At 45.4% G+C, this 16,256-nt stretch overlaps 1 protein-coding gene across 1 annotated transcript in view; it reads right to left on the reverse strand.

Annotated features, from left to right (window-relative positions):
* The window catches only part of zfyve26 (zinc finger, FYVE domain containing 26), a gene marked incomplete at its 5' end in the record, with an annotated part of 38,602 nt that extends 24,176 nt beyond the window's left edge, over positions 1-14,426 (reverse strand). Inside the window, 14 exons of the mRNA XM_080543347.1 lie at positions 419-544; positions 1,800-2,063; positions 3,898-4,144; positions 6,731-6,876; positions 7,565-7,732; positions 8,331-8,960; positions 10,350-10,553; positions 10,801-10,952; positions 11,235-11,494; positions 11,682-11,806; positions 12,476-12,983; positions 13,270-13,353; positions 13,754-13,829; positions 14,236-14,426. Coding sequence (XP_080399473.1) covers positions 419-544; positions 1,800-2,063; positions 3,898-4,144; positions 6,731-6,876; positions 7,565-7,732; positions 8,331-8,960; positions 10,350-10,553; positions 10,801-10,952; positions 11,235-11,494; positions 11,682-11,806; positions 12,476-12,983; positions 13,270-13,353; positions 13,754-13,829; positions 14,236-14,426 — 3,181 coding nt within the window. The remainder of the gene's footprint in view (positions 1-418; positions 545-1,799; positions 2,064-3,897; positions 4,145-6,730; positions 6,877-7,564; positions 7,733-8,330; positions 8,961-10,349; positions 10,554-10,800; positions 10,953-11,234; positions 11,495-11,681; positions 11,807-12,475; positions 12,984-13,269; positions 13,354-13,753; positions 13,830-14,235) is intronic.
* Between the last annotated feature and the right edge of the window lie 1,830 nt (positions 14,427-16,256).

The raw sequence follows: 16,256 nt of genomic DNA on the forward strand, positions 1-16,256 counted from the left end.
ATAATAGGAACTATCCGCTCACAAACAATTAAAAAGAGAGGCTTTTGAACACTAGATGGTCTCTATAATTAAGTAAAACATTTTTTTAATATGTATATTTTTTTAGAGAGAGAGAGAGATAGAGGGGAATTCAAAGCACTTTCAATGACCCTTGTCTATTTTCAAAAACTTTTAAGGCCTTGATTATTTTATTTTTTTCTGAGTGGAGCAGTCCCACTCATATTTTCCATTTTATTGGACAGAGACAGTGAAGACAGACAGGAAAGTAAGGAGAAGAAGGGAGGGAGGGCATGTCAGCAGGGCATGGGCCGGATTCGAACCCATGCCGACATGGGCATATGTGCACTGTAGACCGCGGTGCTAGACCACCGGACCACCCCAGGCCACGGAGTGTATTTCTACGCACCTTTTCTCTTACCTGTTTTGGCGCTGGCAGAGCCCTTGCTGCTGGCTACATGGCTCAGGATCTTGCTGATCTGTTGTAACACAACGGGGAACCCCATGATCCCCTCTGCATGGGGCACCTTGGGATCCACTCTCAGTCCTGAGAAGGGATATAGGGAGGTGGGGGTTAGAAAGGGGACCTCTTCAATATATTTGAAAAATACTGTGAAAAATGTAACATTTATATGAAACGTGACACCTTCTAATTTAATACTCATTCAAAATATATTACCAGTAACAATGTTCATTGAAACACCTCCGGACTTCTTATTTCTTCTTATTGTCTTACTTTTTTTCCTTTCCTTTTCACTTTTTTACCCATCTGTTTATGGGTTATGCTATGTTTCTTTACCCTTTGTTCCATCATAAGATGTAGATATGATGTTCTGTCCATGTCTACGCTGAAACCCAATAGAACCTCAAGTGATAAAAAAAGAAAAGAAAAGAAAGGGGACCTCTGCCCTAGAAACATTTACTGTAATACTGAGAGATCACACTCATTGTTGTCATAACAACAGGTCGTGTCAACGTGCTATTTTGATGACAGAGGAGGGTGGGGTGGCTGTGGCTCAGGAGGTAGAGCGTAGGGCGTCTAATGATCACAAGGTCGGCGGTTCGATCCCCGGCTGGCCACGTGTCGAGGTGTCCTTGGGCAAGACACTGAACCCCAAATTGCTCTCAATGAGCGGGCCGGCCGGCGCCTTGCATGGCAGCTTGCCTACCTCGCCATTGGTGTGTGAATGTGTGTGTGAATGGGTGAATGAGAGGCCGTTGTAAAGCTCTTTGGAACAAGGCGCTATATAAGTGCAGTCCATTTACCATTTACTATTCAGGAGAGGGAGACAGCTGTGGTATGTCCACCTCAGACGGAAGTCACAAACGCATGTTGCCAATGCCCTGTCTTACCCCACCCAAGTAACCCAAACCCATCTAGAAGTATACATTCCCTACAACACCCTGTACACAGGGTTCCTACAAGTTTCAACAAGTCAAATTTAAGACCTTTTAAGACCTTTTTAAGACCTCTTTGGATTCGAATTTTAGACCTATTCGCGACACCATATGATAGCTTTTTGTCATCCTTGAGGTGATGAAATTAGGGATTTCACTGCCATACAGACAAAAAAGGAAGCGAATTGGCATTTTTGGGGGGTTCCAGCTTGATTCATTTCCGCGTAAATAGATGTGGTCGGACTGATTTCCTTGCAGGATCTCATTTTTAAGACCTAGCACCTCATTTTTTTACCTAATACCTAACATTTGGGACCTTTTTAGGCCTTGGGCCGTGGGTTGGGTTGCTGGATTTTTAGACTTTTTAAGGCTTTTTAAGACCAGCACGGCACAACCGCCCCCACCTCGGCCCTCCAGGCTGCTGGTGAGTCTGCGCTCCGCCGTGTCCAGGAGCTGCCGGGACGTCTTCCACAGCTGGCAGTGGCAGCAGGCCAGGTCGAAGGCCGCCATGGCCGCGGGGCTGAGTTCCTCCAGCAGGGGGCGCAGGAGGCCGTGAGGGTCCGGGACGCAGGGGTCCATCCAGTAGCCTTCCTCCAGCGAGGGCACCGGGTGGCCCGGGGTGCTGAGGAGCCGGTCTGCCACGTCGGAGATGGAGTAGAAGGCCATGCCTACGCACAGAGGAACACTGGGAGTCAAACTCAGATGTAGTATCGTGACGTTAGAATTATAAGGTTCTACGCCCCGCGGTGGTGTAGCGGTCTACGCACTGGCCGCTAGTGCATGCTGCCCACCGGGGCCGGGGTTCGTATCCCGGCTCGCCAGATCCAGATATGGCCGAGGCACACGGGAAGCGGCATATTGGCCGGCCGCTTCCGAGGGGGGGTATAGGAGTATTTCTGGACTAGGATCCGTCGCGCAACACCGCCCCCTGGGTGCCGGAATAACGGTACTGGGCTCGAGGAGCCAGTCAGCCTAGTCTGCCTGGCGCCCTCCTCTGGGACTGCCGGCCACGGGGTCGTGCGGCGGATCCCATGCAATAGGCAGGGGATAATTGGATGCTAAGTTGGGTTAAATTGGCTACCAAATTGGGTGAAAAAGGGATAAAATCTGAAAAACAAATAAAATAAAAATAAAAGAATTATAAGGTTCTATCTCCTTTTTTGTCAAAATTGAGTTTTTTTTTACATAATCTGATCCATTAGGTGTTTATTAATGCCTGTGTGGTGTTATTTTTAAAATGTTGACGTTTTTTAGTTAGTAATTCATAAAATACAAAGGTTCCATCTCACAAAATAATGGAATGTAAAAACGTTGTCGCTCAATATCTCTGAACTACCCTAAACGGAGATAGAACCTTATAATTCTAAGCTCACAAGATGTAGTATCAAAAAAAGTTAACACAGGGTTCCCACACCTTCTGAAACATCACATTCAAGCACCTTTCAAGGACTTTCAAGACTCAATTCCCTAAAATTCAAGGACCCAACACGGCATAGTTTGAGACAGATCTAGATGAGAATTGATATAATAGGAACTATCCGCTCACAGACAACAATTAAAAAGATGAGGCTTGAATGTGTGAACACTAGATGGTCTCTTGCCTTCTCTACCACAGCACAGCAAAACAATATATTGTGAAATATGTGTAAAGTTAAGCAATACAGAGACTTATTTACTGGTTGACGAGCTAAGTAAAACATTTTTGAATATATATTATTATTATTATTTGAGAGAGAGAGAGAGAGAGAGAGAGAGAGAGAGAGAGAGAGAGAGAGAGAGAGAGAGAGAGAGAGAGAGAGAGAGAGAGAGAGAGAGAGAGAGAGAGGGAATTCAAGCACTTTCAATGAACTATGTCTATTTTCAAAAACTTTTAAGATCTTGATTTTTTTTTCCTCAAATTCACAAACTTTCAAGGATTTCAAGGTCCCGTGAGAACCCTGTTAACAGCACTACAATACAACTGGAATGACAAACCACATAAAACAGTCTTCATATACGTTTTTTTCTATGTTAGGAAAGAAAAACACACTGCTGTATTGTCATTCAGATGAGTACATAGGGCGTAGGTGTAGATATGGCGTCACTACCCACTACCCGTCACTACCCATCTTCCGTCGTAGACTGAAGACCCATCTCTTCAGGTTACACCTTAACTGCTCCTCCTGAGACTTCTACTGCCCCCCAGCACTGCGTCTCCTGAAGACACCTGCTTTTCCCCTCTACTGTGTCCCTAACATTCTATTGCCCCCCTTGTACTGTTTCTCTGTTTCTCCAGTATCTAAATATAAAAAATAAAAATAAAAACCTAGGTTTAGAAGATGGTGATAGAAGAAGGTTTTTCCTTCTATCAATGGCCCCGGGCCTGAGCTGGATTACTCTTCCTGCTACGACTGGTGGATTGATGATTCACTTGCTTAGTCAAATGTATTGATTGTAAGTCACTTTGGAATAAGGCGTCTGCTAAATGCCCAAAAATGTAAATGGCGAAGCATGCAGCAGTACCAGCAGCGGCTGCGCTCCCGATGGCCTGCAGGGTGGTCAGCCCACTGCTGCCCAGGCGGCTCCGCCCACCGCTCGCCGCCGCCACCGCCGCGCCCAGGCCCTCCGAGGAAGACGAGGACGAAGATAACGACTGAGTCTCGATCTTCTGCTCCACGCGGCCCAACTCCACCAGAACCTCCCTGTAGCACTCCATGAACACCAGCTCCCCACAGCACGCGGACGCCTCCAGACCAAACATCAGGGACACCTGGAAAGAACAAGGATTAATCTCCAGAGGGTTGGGCAAGACACTGGGCAAGACACTCCAGAGTAGAGTAAATGGTAAATGGACTGCATTTATATAGCACCTTTTTTGCTGCTCCAAAGCTGCTCCAAAGCGCTTTACAACGGCCTCTCATTCACCCATTCACACACACATTCACACACCAATGGCGGCAAGCTGCCATGCAAGGAGCCTCATTGGCCCCGCTCACTGGGAGCAATTTGGGGTTCAGTGGTGTCTTGCCCAAGGACACTTCGACATGTGGCCAGCCGGGGCTCGAACTCGAATCTGCCAACCTTGTGATCATTAGACGGCAGCTCCACCTCCTGCGCCACAGCCGCCCCGCAATAATAAACCCAAGGATTATCTTAAACCGATGTTCTTATCACAATTCACAGCACCAAATCGTGAGCTTAGAATTATAAGGTTCTATCTCCGTTTAGGGTAGTTCAGAGATTATGTTTTGTGAGATGGAACCTTTGTATTTTATGAATTAGTAACTCAAAAATGTAAACATTTAAAAAATAAAGGCATTAATAAACACCTAATGGATCAGATTATGTAAAAAACTCAATTTCAACCAAAAATGGAGATAGAACCTGATATGATGCGTTTTTGTGTGACTATCAAATATTAGCAATACTAGCAATACTCATTGTTTAACCTTAAACATACTTTAAGTGTGCCCACTCTCAGGACATAAACTGCCCACTCTCAGTAGTAAACAACATCCTTAGGAGCAGGCATATATACCATATCAAGTAACAGTGAGACCAGTTTAACTCTAAGGACATAGGAGCCTTGCCCAGTGGTCAGCAGGGTAGAACAGCATGGACACAGGATAGAGCCATATATGGGAACCAATGTCAGTATTGTAAGTTACGAGGTAAAGCTATTCCCTCTCTGAGAACAAGTATATAAGCTGTAACAAACATCAGTACTTTGCTCGGCACCCGCCGTAGCCAGGCTCGGCATCTCCTTATGCCGCAGCCAGGCTCGGCATCTCCTATGTCGCAGCCATGCTTGAAGCTTGGACTTAACAGACAGGACTTGACATTAAGCTTTTTCAGGTATTTGTCCTTCGGACAAGTGAACTTATCTTTTACTTGTCCTAGAGCTCAAGTTACTTGTCCAAATCCAAAGATTTTGAAAAAGGATTAATATATGATTAATCATATATTATACTCTCACCGGCCACTTCATTAGGTACACCTTTTCAACTGCTTGTTAACGCAAATACCTAATCAGCCAATCATGTGGCAGCAACTCAATGCATTTAGGCACGTAGACATGGTCAAGACGATCTGCTGAAGTTCAAACCAGCATCAGAATGGGAAATAAAGGTGATTTAAGTGACTTTGAACCTGGCATGGTTGTTGGTGCCAGACGGGCTGTTGCGTGATATTATAGTGTCAATATGGACCAAAATCTCTGAGGAATGTTTCCAGCACCTTGTTGAATCTATGCCACGAAGAATTATGGCAGTTCTGAAGGCAAAAGAGGGGGTCCAACCCCAAGGTGTGCCTAATGAAGTGGCCAGTGAGTGTATGTGTATGCAAATAACACATTTGACTACTATTGATTTGATAATGATGTATCCTTAATTTTCAAATGTATTCATTAAACAATATTTTGTAATTATTTAAAAACGTAGGGGTAATCAGTGATTACCCCAACCCTAACCCTTTTAGATTAAGATTGGCCACAAAAGGGATGAATATCTAGGAATATAAAAATAAAAAAATTGTAACTACAGTCCCTCCCCAATGGAAGCAATCTTATTTGCTAGCCTTTGGATAGTATTCTATATTCAAATTGAGAAATCTATCATTAGTGTCATTCTGAAGTTCGTATTGCGATGTGCTGGTCTTAAAACTTCAAACCTAAAATATACGATCGCATCGAACTACATGAAAATAAGCGGCATTGAGAAGAAGCGAATATGCGCATGTTCACGTGAATGGCACTAGTGACAGGAGACCTACAACACTATGGCTGCGTTCGTAAACTCGCTCTGGAATATGATCAGCACTCATGGAATGCCTTTTGTCCAATCAAATTACTTGGTCTCTTTATGACGTTGAACGCAGTGTGCGCTCTGAGCGAATTTACGAACTATGACGATAACGAACTACGAGAGACTGAAACAGCGAGAATGAGGCGCGGCATCGCTTTGCTTGCTTTTTTTTTTTACTATTCAGATCGGAAGGAGGAATTAATGTTTGCAGATATTAATACATATTGATTTGTTTTTTTGTTTTGACTTGTCCATCGGACAACTGCAGGAGGAAGTCCACTTGTCCAAACATAAAATGTACTTGTCCCGGACAAGCGGACAAGCCTTAATGTCGAGCCCTGACAGAGCATGCTGTCTTGGAAACATCTGTACAAGAGAATGTAACCCAGATCTGCCTAATACAATGATTACGATTCAACCTTCTCTCTGAGTCATCATATATATCATTTCCGGTCACCTGACAAAGAAAGATCTCCACATATCAGAACCTTATAATTCTAACGTCACGAAATATCACCCCATCGACCACCCCACTCTGGGCTCGGCCCCCTGACCTGGTGTGCCTCCATGAAGTTCCCCCGGCGGATGCAGGACATGAGCAGGGACTCTGGAGGGGACAGCATGGCGGGGACCAGCCAGGCGTGGGGACCACCGCAGAGACACACCTCCTGCTCTGCACCCTCTGCCCCTCCACCTCCACCTGCATCTAGCAGACAAAACCAGAGAGAGACAGAGAGAGACAGAGAGAGAGAGAGAGAGAGAGAGACAGAGAGACAGAGAGAGAGAGAGAGAGAGAGAGAGAGATCCAGCCATGTCAGCGCTCCTATGACAGCCAATATGTTAATTAAGCAATATCACACAAGAGGTCGTGCTGTTATACTGAATATCAGCATGGCTGTGATTGGGTCGTAGGTACGAGGCCGCAGGCCGGGTAGGAAGACAATCACAGCCGTGTTGATATTCAGTATAACAGCACGACCGACCTCTCGTGTGATATTGCTTTAATACAACAGTTCTACAGCGCAATTTATTAGTTAACAGTAATAAGCGACAACAGATTATGATTTGTTTGTTTATTTAATCATTTATTTCGGCTCCATCAACAAAAAATAGTTCCGCAACTGGACTGTTGTTGCCTAGTAACCTGAACACAAACATCTGCAGGCTAGCTACTTTGTATTAACAGTCATTTCATATAGTTAAAAGTCCCAGTGCTGTTATACTGTATATCAGCACTCATGGAATGCCTCTTGTCCAATCAAATTACTTGGTCGGAACTAACTGTTGTATAATGTGCAATAATGTAACGACTTAAAAGGCTAGTGGTGTTGTGAGTGAGTCGGAGGAGGAGTGCACGTCAGGCATCATGTATTATTTCTGTGTCTTACCGGATGCGCTGGCGCTGGCCTCTCCATTCTGTCTCTCTACAGAGGCCTGCTTCTCAGACGGGTGGCGCCCAGGCCTCCTCCTCCTCCTCGCCCCAGAGGAGGTGCTCTGCCTCTGGGAAGGAGGAGGGCGGGCCGCTGACGAGGCCTGGAGGGGCCTGCTGTCTGAGCCTGGAGAGAGACCAGTTGCTGCCATCCATCAATTGTTCAATTCAATTTCAATTTAATAAAGGGCTTTATTGGCATGGGAAACATACAACATTTCCATTGAGAAGAAAGTTTCAAGGGAAAAAAAAGAATGTAATGTATGACTAGAATAAAGACATTATTCAACAGAGCTGTGTGTCCCCTGGTTACTCACCACTCCCACTCCCCTGGTTACTCACCACTCCCACTCCCACTCCCCTGGTTACTCACCACTCCCACTCCCACTCCCACTCCCCTGGTTACTCACCACTCCCACTCCCCTGGTTACTCACCACTCCCACTCCCACTCCCCTGGTTACTCTTACTCACCACTCCCACTCCCACTCCCACTCCCCTGGTTACTCACCACTCCCACTCCCACTCCCACTCCCCTGGTTACTCACCACTCCCACTCCCACTCCCACTCCCCTGGTTACTCACCACTCCCACTCCCACTCCCCTGGTTACTCACCACTCCCACTCCCACTCCCACGGTTACTCACCACTCCCACTCCCACTCCAACTCCAACTCCAACTCCAACTCCCACGGTTACTCACCACTCCCACTCCCATGGCTACTCACCACTCCCACTCCCACTCCCACTCCCCTGGTTGCTGGTGATGATCTGCAGCCTCCACTGGGCCTCGGCGGTGCGTTTGGACAGTCTCTGGAGGCGAGCGCCGAACGTCTCCGCCGTGACAGAGCAGCCCAGGCTCTCCGCCATCTCCGCCTCTCCCGCCAGCGCCCGCCCCTCCTCCTGCCCCGCCCGCTGGCCCACCACACACACGCCCTCCAGGCCCTCCCTCAGGAGCTTCAGGAAGCCCTCCATGGCCGTCATGTCCACCAGGAAGCCCCGGCAGCACTGCGTGAAGTGGCCCATGTCCAGGTGGGTGCGACGGGCTGCGGAGAGATGGTTTGGCAGCTGTTGTGCTCTTTCCTTTGTGCTCTCCTCCTCCTTCTCTCTGCGGTCCATCTTGGCTTTGGTTGTTTTCTCTTCCACCTCTTCTCCATCCCTTCTCTTGTGCCTTACCTCTTTGTCTGTTTGGTGTCCTGTGTTTATGTCCCTGTTGTGGTTTTGGTGGTTGATGTCAGTGTTGGACAGAAAGAGGAGAGAGAAGATGTTCTCGAGGAGTTCTAGTCGGAACATGGCTGGTACTGCTTCGAGGTAGAGCTGACACTCTGACAGGTAGTGCTGGAACAGTGGTGGGCCGTCTAAGTTGACAATTGAACAAACAAAGAGCACTTTAGTACAAAGCAGGGTATATACAGGAATCTTGAGGTTAATTTCAATACCTTTCTAAGACTTTTTAAAGACCTTGTCAATATTTTTCCAGACCTCACCGCCACTTCGAGCTGTAACCATTTACATCAGTGACACCTTTAACTTAAGAGTTTTAGTCTGCAATAGATTAGACCACTATCATACAACAGAATTCTCGGTTCATCTTTGTTTTTTAATAAAACTAATAAATTCACGAACTTTTACTAAAAGTTTTTAGGACTCAAACTCTTTGGACAGTCTAATTCAGAAAAATACCTACAAAATTCAAGACCTCATAAAATCGTGATAAGACTTTTTAATACTTATTAAGGGTCCTGATTTTCCCAAAATGTATTTATCAACTTTTAATACTTTTCAAGACACCGCGGATACCCTGGCTTTAGTACAAAGGCAAAACTGCGTACCAAACAGACAGGCGTTCTAGTGTATACCCCAAGGCTTTGCCGTCAGATCTAATCTACCACTAATCCTTCAAACATTCATTTTGGCTTTGAAGAGACAGATCTGTACAGGGTTCCTACACGTTTCAACAAGTCAAATTTAAGACCTTTTAAGACTTTTTTTTTTTTTTTTTGCCTCTTTGAATATAATTTTAGAGCTATTCGTGACACCATATGGTAGCTTTTTGTCATCCTCGAGGTGATTAAATTAGGGATTTCACTGCCATACAGACAAAAAAGGAAGCGAATTGGCATTTTTTTGGTTCCAGCTTGATTCATTTCCGCGTAAATAGATGTGGTCGGACTGATTTCCTTGCAGGATCTCATTTTTAAGACCTAGCACCTCATTAACAGGCCGAATAACTGATATCATATTTTTTTGCCTTTTCAGGCCTTATAAGTTGGATTGCTGGATTTCAGATTTTAAGGCTTTTTAAGACCAGCGCGGGAACCCTGTCTGTAGGGTGCATAACTGCAAGGGATCCAGCACGGCTGTACCTTCTTTTTTTTTCTTTAAAAAATAATAATATATATATTAGAAGGAAGTACGCAGTACAGCATTTATGGGTACACAAATAAGGAATGAAGGTCCTTCTATTTTTTCTTTTTCTTATGTATCCACCCACCCATCAACCAAACACCTATTGCCAATAGAAAATACTACTAATATATATTTTTTATATATATATATTATATACATATAATAATAAAATAATAATAATAATAATAATTTAAAAATAAATATATATATATACTGTATATATATACATATAAATGACAGGAGTTAAATAAAATAAATAAACAAGCATCAGGCTATATTGAATGCCCCCATAGTTCTGATCTAAGATCCATAAGGGATGCATAAAGTCACGGCTGTACCTTCTGAAGGAGCTGCAGACTGCCTCTGGTCCCCCTCTACTACAGAGGGCTGCTGCTTGGCGGCCTCACAGCCGGGGCAGCGGGCGTACTTGTGTGCGTTCACACAGAGAGCGTACACGGCATACTTCATGGCACAGAACCCCTGGAACAGAACCACGTTCCTCTGTACAGTCAGACTGGGTGTGCCGATGACTTCAGCGCATTCTACACAAGGGGAGAGAGAGAAAGAGAGAACCAGGTTATTTAAGATAACTGCCAATGACAGAAGACACCAAAGAGACTGACGGCGGAAAAAAAACCACCCCAAGCGTCAACCTCAGCAGCGCGTGTGCGTTTCAATTTTTTGCGCCCGTGTTAACGGGTTAGAGCAGCTTAAATAAAGGATTAAAAAAAAAGAAAAATAATAATAATAATACATTTAAAAAGTGGATAGGTAGGAAAGAAGCTTGACCTGCTCCTAGGCGTTTTGGCAGCTCCTGCAGTAGATCCAGCACCCTCCGCTCCCCAACCTGCGCCAGGGGGGTGAGGGAGTGCAGGATGAATAGGGCAGAGTGGTTGTCCAGGGTGTGCAGCTGCGCAAGCAACGCCTCCTTGGAAATCCCTCTACTCTCACAAACATGAAAAAACAAACAATCAGAACACAAGAAATCAAGGCGAAAAGGTTACCGGTACATATTTGAAAAGAGAAAACAAACCTAAGCGTCCTTTGGTTTGAGAAAGGCGCTATATTCCATTCATTCATTCATTATTCATTCATTCATTCAAACGATTCATTCATTAAACGATTCATTCATTCGTTCGTTCGTTTGTCCGTCCGTCCGTCCGTTCGTTCGTTCTTCATTCATTCATATACATCTATGACATTATTATTATTAATGTACTCACTGGTTGTTTTCAGCACACCACTCAAGCACTCGAAACTGAGATGACAGAACGTCGGCAAACTCCCTCAAAACAGAGTGGCCTCCGCTGGCCTTGTCCTGCTGGTGGTGGAGGATGCGCAGCAGGGTCTGAGCCGAGCCCAGGCTCTGGCACTGCGTCCAGCCCAGGAGGAGCAGCAGGCGAGAGAGGGGTTGGAACTCCGTCTTCAGCAGATCCTCCAGCCGAACAAACTCCTCCCGTTTGACCAGGTCCAGTGCAGTGACCTTAGGAGGTGGTAAGTCATACCTGTGACTGATGCATTATGGGAGGAATCTACATCTGGGTCACCAAGAAACGTCTAAATTCTACATAATAGAATAATAATAATCATAATTAATAATAATTTACGGGGTTTTTTGTCACTTTTTTGTCAACATCTGTGGTACTAACAAAAACATGCGCTGTACTTACTAGGATCTGTTCTAGGAAGTGCTTGCCACTACTAAGGCACTCGAAATAGATAGTTTTCCAAACAGAGGGTCGGTCTCCATGACAACATAAGCTGAGTAGTAGCTTCTCTGCTTCAGGTAGGTCCACTGTGACGGCATGGAGAGAGATGGATGGAGAAAGAGGGATGGAGAAAGAGGGATGGAGAAAGAGGGATGGAGAGAAGGTGTGAGGTTACAGACAGCAGACAGCTGGTGAACACAATAGCCATACATAAATTGCTTATCAATAATACAGTCAACTTGTGATAACTGCAACAACCCGGGACAGTTGTGACAGCATGCCCTAAAACAGAACATGCTAACGAGTTAGGGTAAGGGTTGGCTAACAAAAAAATATGTGAATTTACCTTGAGAGCTCACATGTTCTCACCAAACAGGAAATGCATACATACAGTATAGCCTGTTGTACTGCATATCTGTATATGTGAAGACGTGTGACACACAAACTCACACTTTAGTGGATCTTAAAAACAGAGCAAGGTGAGTTACAGGTGTCAGCAGAGTAGTCACATGAAAACATGCTGATAATCAGCAAACAAAAATGTCAACGCAGTTGTAACCACAGATGCAGACGTGAAGAAAAGGGTTCTGTAAACAGGGTTCCTACAAGTTTCAACAAGTCAAATCTAAGACCTTTTTTTTACCTTGTTGAACAGAATTTTAGACCTATTCGCGACATCATATGATAGCTTTTTGTCATCCTCGAGGTGATGAAATTAGGGATTTCACTGCCATAGTCTCGGACGCTGGTCTCACCTTGTGTGCTGGGCGCCTCCCTCAGCAGCCGGTCTCTGTGAAGCCGCAGAGCCGTGGAGCAGTAGAGGGAGAGCGGGGCGTGGCAGTGGGGGCGTAACAAGGAGCTCAGGACCCTCTCCTCACGTAGGGGTCCGTCCCTGGCCCCCCACAGGGCCTCACACAGTGCTTCCAGTTGCCCCCCCCCACCTTGCTCCGAGTGCAAGGGCATCACAGACAACACAGTGCATATCTCTTCGGCCCAAACCTCCATCTTCTCCGGCGCTGGCCGTCCAACTCTCTCCATGAGATATCGGATGAACGTGTGGTGCAGAGAGTTGTCTCCTGTGCCCGCGCCCACTGCTGTGTGCCCCTGCAGGAAACCAACAAGAGCCTGGGCGAGTCGGGGCCTCCTCTGCTCCAGTAAGGCATGGAAGCAGGACGTAACCTCTGTGCTCAGAGTATCCGTTGCCTCTGCTACCTCTGGTCCCTTTCTGTCCGACTGGGTCTCTAAGAATGCCTGGTGCAGCTCCTAGGAAGGAGAGACAAAAAGAGACATAAAAAGAGAGAATAGTGCTTAATAATTTCCCCTTGATTGGATTACTAGTACTAATCAAAGAAAAAAAGAACATTATTCATCACAGAGAGAGTGATGTAACACTCTGCCCCGCGGCCACTAAGTAATATTTAACATCTTACTGTCTGTGCTTTCTGAAGGGTAGTTAACTTCATGGTCCTATAAATGTTTTAGTTAGCTTACGCAGTTGTTGTCATCCGATCATCTGATTATTTTTTTTTAGATAAGCAAAAGTAAAAACCTTGAGCACTGTGTCTGGAACCTCCTCTCCCAGCTCCTCTAGGAGCAGCAGGAACTCCAGCTCTCTCTTGACCGTGGCAGGTACCTGCAGAATGGGGTGCATCAAAGTCAGTGAAAAACTGTAGATATGATGGCATAGGTTACAAAAGAACCACATTTAAGATACAATTAAGCAATATCACACGAGAGGGAGTGCTGTTATACTGAATATCAGCACGGCTGTGATTCGGTCGTAGGTACGAGGCCGCAGGCCTCAAATGGACTGTTGCCTAGTTACCTGAACACAAACATGTAGTCTAATTAACGGTCATTTAGTAGAACATCTGTGCGGCGGAGTGATACCTATAGTTAAAAGTCCCAGTGCTGTTATACTGTATATCAGCACTCATGGAATGCCTCTTGTCCAATCAAATCCAATCAAATGACTTGGTCGGAACTAACTACATGGAATCTCTCAGACTCCCTATTCCCTGTTCATACCATACCTGTTCCTTTGTCCATTTCTCCAAGACTTGAAGCCAAAGCCAAGCCAGTCTGTGAGGACTCCCGGCAGTATCCCATCTACCAACACACAAAGACAATATAAATGGACTGCACTTATATAGCGCCTTTATCCAAAGCGCTTTACAACGGCCTCTCATTCACCCATTCACACACACATTCACACACCAATGGCGGCAAGCTGCCATGCAAGGCACCAGCCCGCGCACTGGGAGCAATTTGGGGTTCAGTGTCTTGCCCAAGGACACTTCGACATGTAGCCAGCAGGGGCTCGAACTGCCGATCTGCCAACCTTGCGATCATTAGAGGGTGGCTCTACCTCCTGTGCCACAGCCGCCCCAATATCATTAAAAGAAAAGTAGGATACTTGTAGAATTAATTGACATAGCCCTACAACTTAAAACTTGAATATAATGCCCTGGCATTTTTTCGACAAATCTCCCTCTCCCTGATCTTAATAACTCACCTTAGCAGGTAAGGATATGTGACGATGGCCTTGACTATGTCCCACAGACGTCCTGAGAGTCCTGAGGATGGGTCCCCCAACTGGGGTACGCAGGCACCGGCCAGCCCCCACTCTCCATGCTGGAGGCACCGCGTGAAGAAGCCAAACAGCTCCTGAAGGGAACTCTCTGCTTCACAGCCTAAATGCTGCATATCTGGCCCCTTGTGACACTCAACCACAGACTGGTCGCTACTGGGTGGTTGACTCCTACAACAGGACAGCATAGGAGCGGTCTGGAGCTTTCCACATCTAGAGCACAGAAAGAAAAAAAAAACATATAGTAGTCATGATGAAAGCACATGATATCACAGGATGTGGATGAACCCACATGCTCGTGACATATGTCGATAGGCATGCGCTCATATGATGATGAACGGACATGAAATCACAGGATGGTACATGACTTCTTCACATATTTAGGTAACTTCTGTTTGCAGTAGTGAACACTTTGGCTACTGACTGTAGCTAGCTACACATGTGGCTACAACAACAAATCAATGCATTAGAAAGTTGATCTCGAAGGCAACACTACACATGTATAACTTGAGCAAGAGGGACATCTTTGAATGTTTTTAAGAGATGCAACAACAATGACTAAATCACATAAACCAAACGTCTCATAAGCAAGACGATAGCTAACATTAGCCACCACCTAGCTAGCTGTCAAATGAAGCAAGAAGGAGAAAGTGACATTTCAAATGACTATGACAGTGTTGCCAGGCGGCCTGGAGAAAAACAACCGTACATTATGCATAGCTAGTTTAAGCACTGAATGGGATATAGAATAGCTTACTCTTCATTCAGGTGCACTTATCCCTAGTGGAGGTGGATTTCTCTCTCTTCTTCAGAAGAAGTGTTATGCCAGACGCAAAGCCATGCAAGAGAGCAAGCGGGTCATGTGACGAAATCAGCTGATGAACGCCGGTTGGTTCAAAGGTTGACATGGGCGTGTCCAGTGACGGTGCGCTAAAAAGACATCTTTGGTGCGCTCGCTCTGTGCGCTGTGTTGGGTTGGGTGCGCTCCCTCCACAGTCCAGACATAGGGCTTTCACACCGGCGGTTCCGAACGCCGGTTCAAACCTCCGAACGTTGGCGCTGTCTGGCGAAGAAGGAGCCCGCGTTCACACGATCGTGCAATAAATTGTAATATACTGCATTATGCGTGTGCTCTTTTAAATGCCCCAATTCAACAGTTGCTCGGATGGGGAATGTTATGTTTATGTAGGCCTATAGACAAACTAATGAGCCTATTAATTATTGAATTACATTTACCTTTACATTTCGCAAGTAGACAGTTTTTTAAAGTGTGTAATGGAGACACACACACACATACACGCACGCACTGACAGGCTTCTATGAATATTTAATGTCGCCTAACCATCAGTGCCAAATTTGGCAGGACCCTGTCTCTATGACAACGAACAGGCGGGGTTTGCCAGCTGGGGACCAGGCTACTGTATCTGAATTCATCAGCTTGGCATCGCCGCTAGAAAATCACCTGGTAGTCTAGCCATCATCTGAAACGAAAAGGGAATGGCAGACAAGGAGGACAAGAAAGAAAATGTATGTAAACCTTTTTCGAACATTTGCTTTGTACGAATTCATTTTATTTTGCCTGATACATATATCACTGAATAGAATAGAGCTGTTGGAATAGAGCTATTGGATAGGGCTGCAACACAAAGCATTCAAAGCACTCGCTTTGTCTATCTTAATGTATCTTCATCATAACGGAATTACGGTGAAAAAAGAAATAGGAAATGTAAATCTATTAATCCAAAAGGAATTTTTCTGATAGAATTGTGTTGCCTTGTATTGAAAGTTAGCTGCGCCCTGATAGCCCATTTCAAATAGGAAAATAGGGATAAGGAAAACGATTAACTTTCAACAGCTGTCATGCAGCTATGTGGTTATTATTCAAGCATGTATGAGATTATGTTTGTGTTGCAATGCCATTCAGGCCTGTTTATAGCAGATATGCG

Source organism: Nansenia antarctica (genome assembly GCF_963989245.1).
Source record: "Nansenia antarctica genome assembly, chromosome: 1".
Taxonomy (NCBI): Eukaryota; Metazoa; Chordata; class Actinopteri; order Argentiniformes; family Microstomatidae; genus Nansenia; species Nansenia antarctica.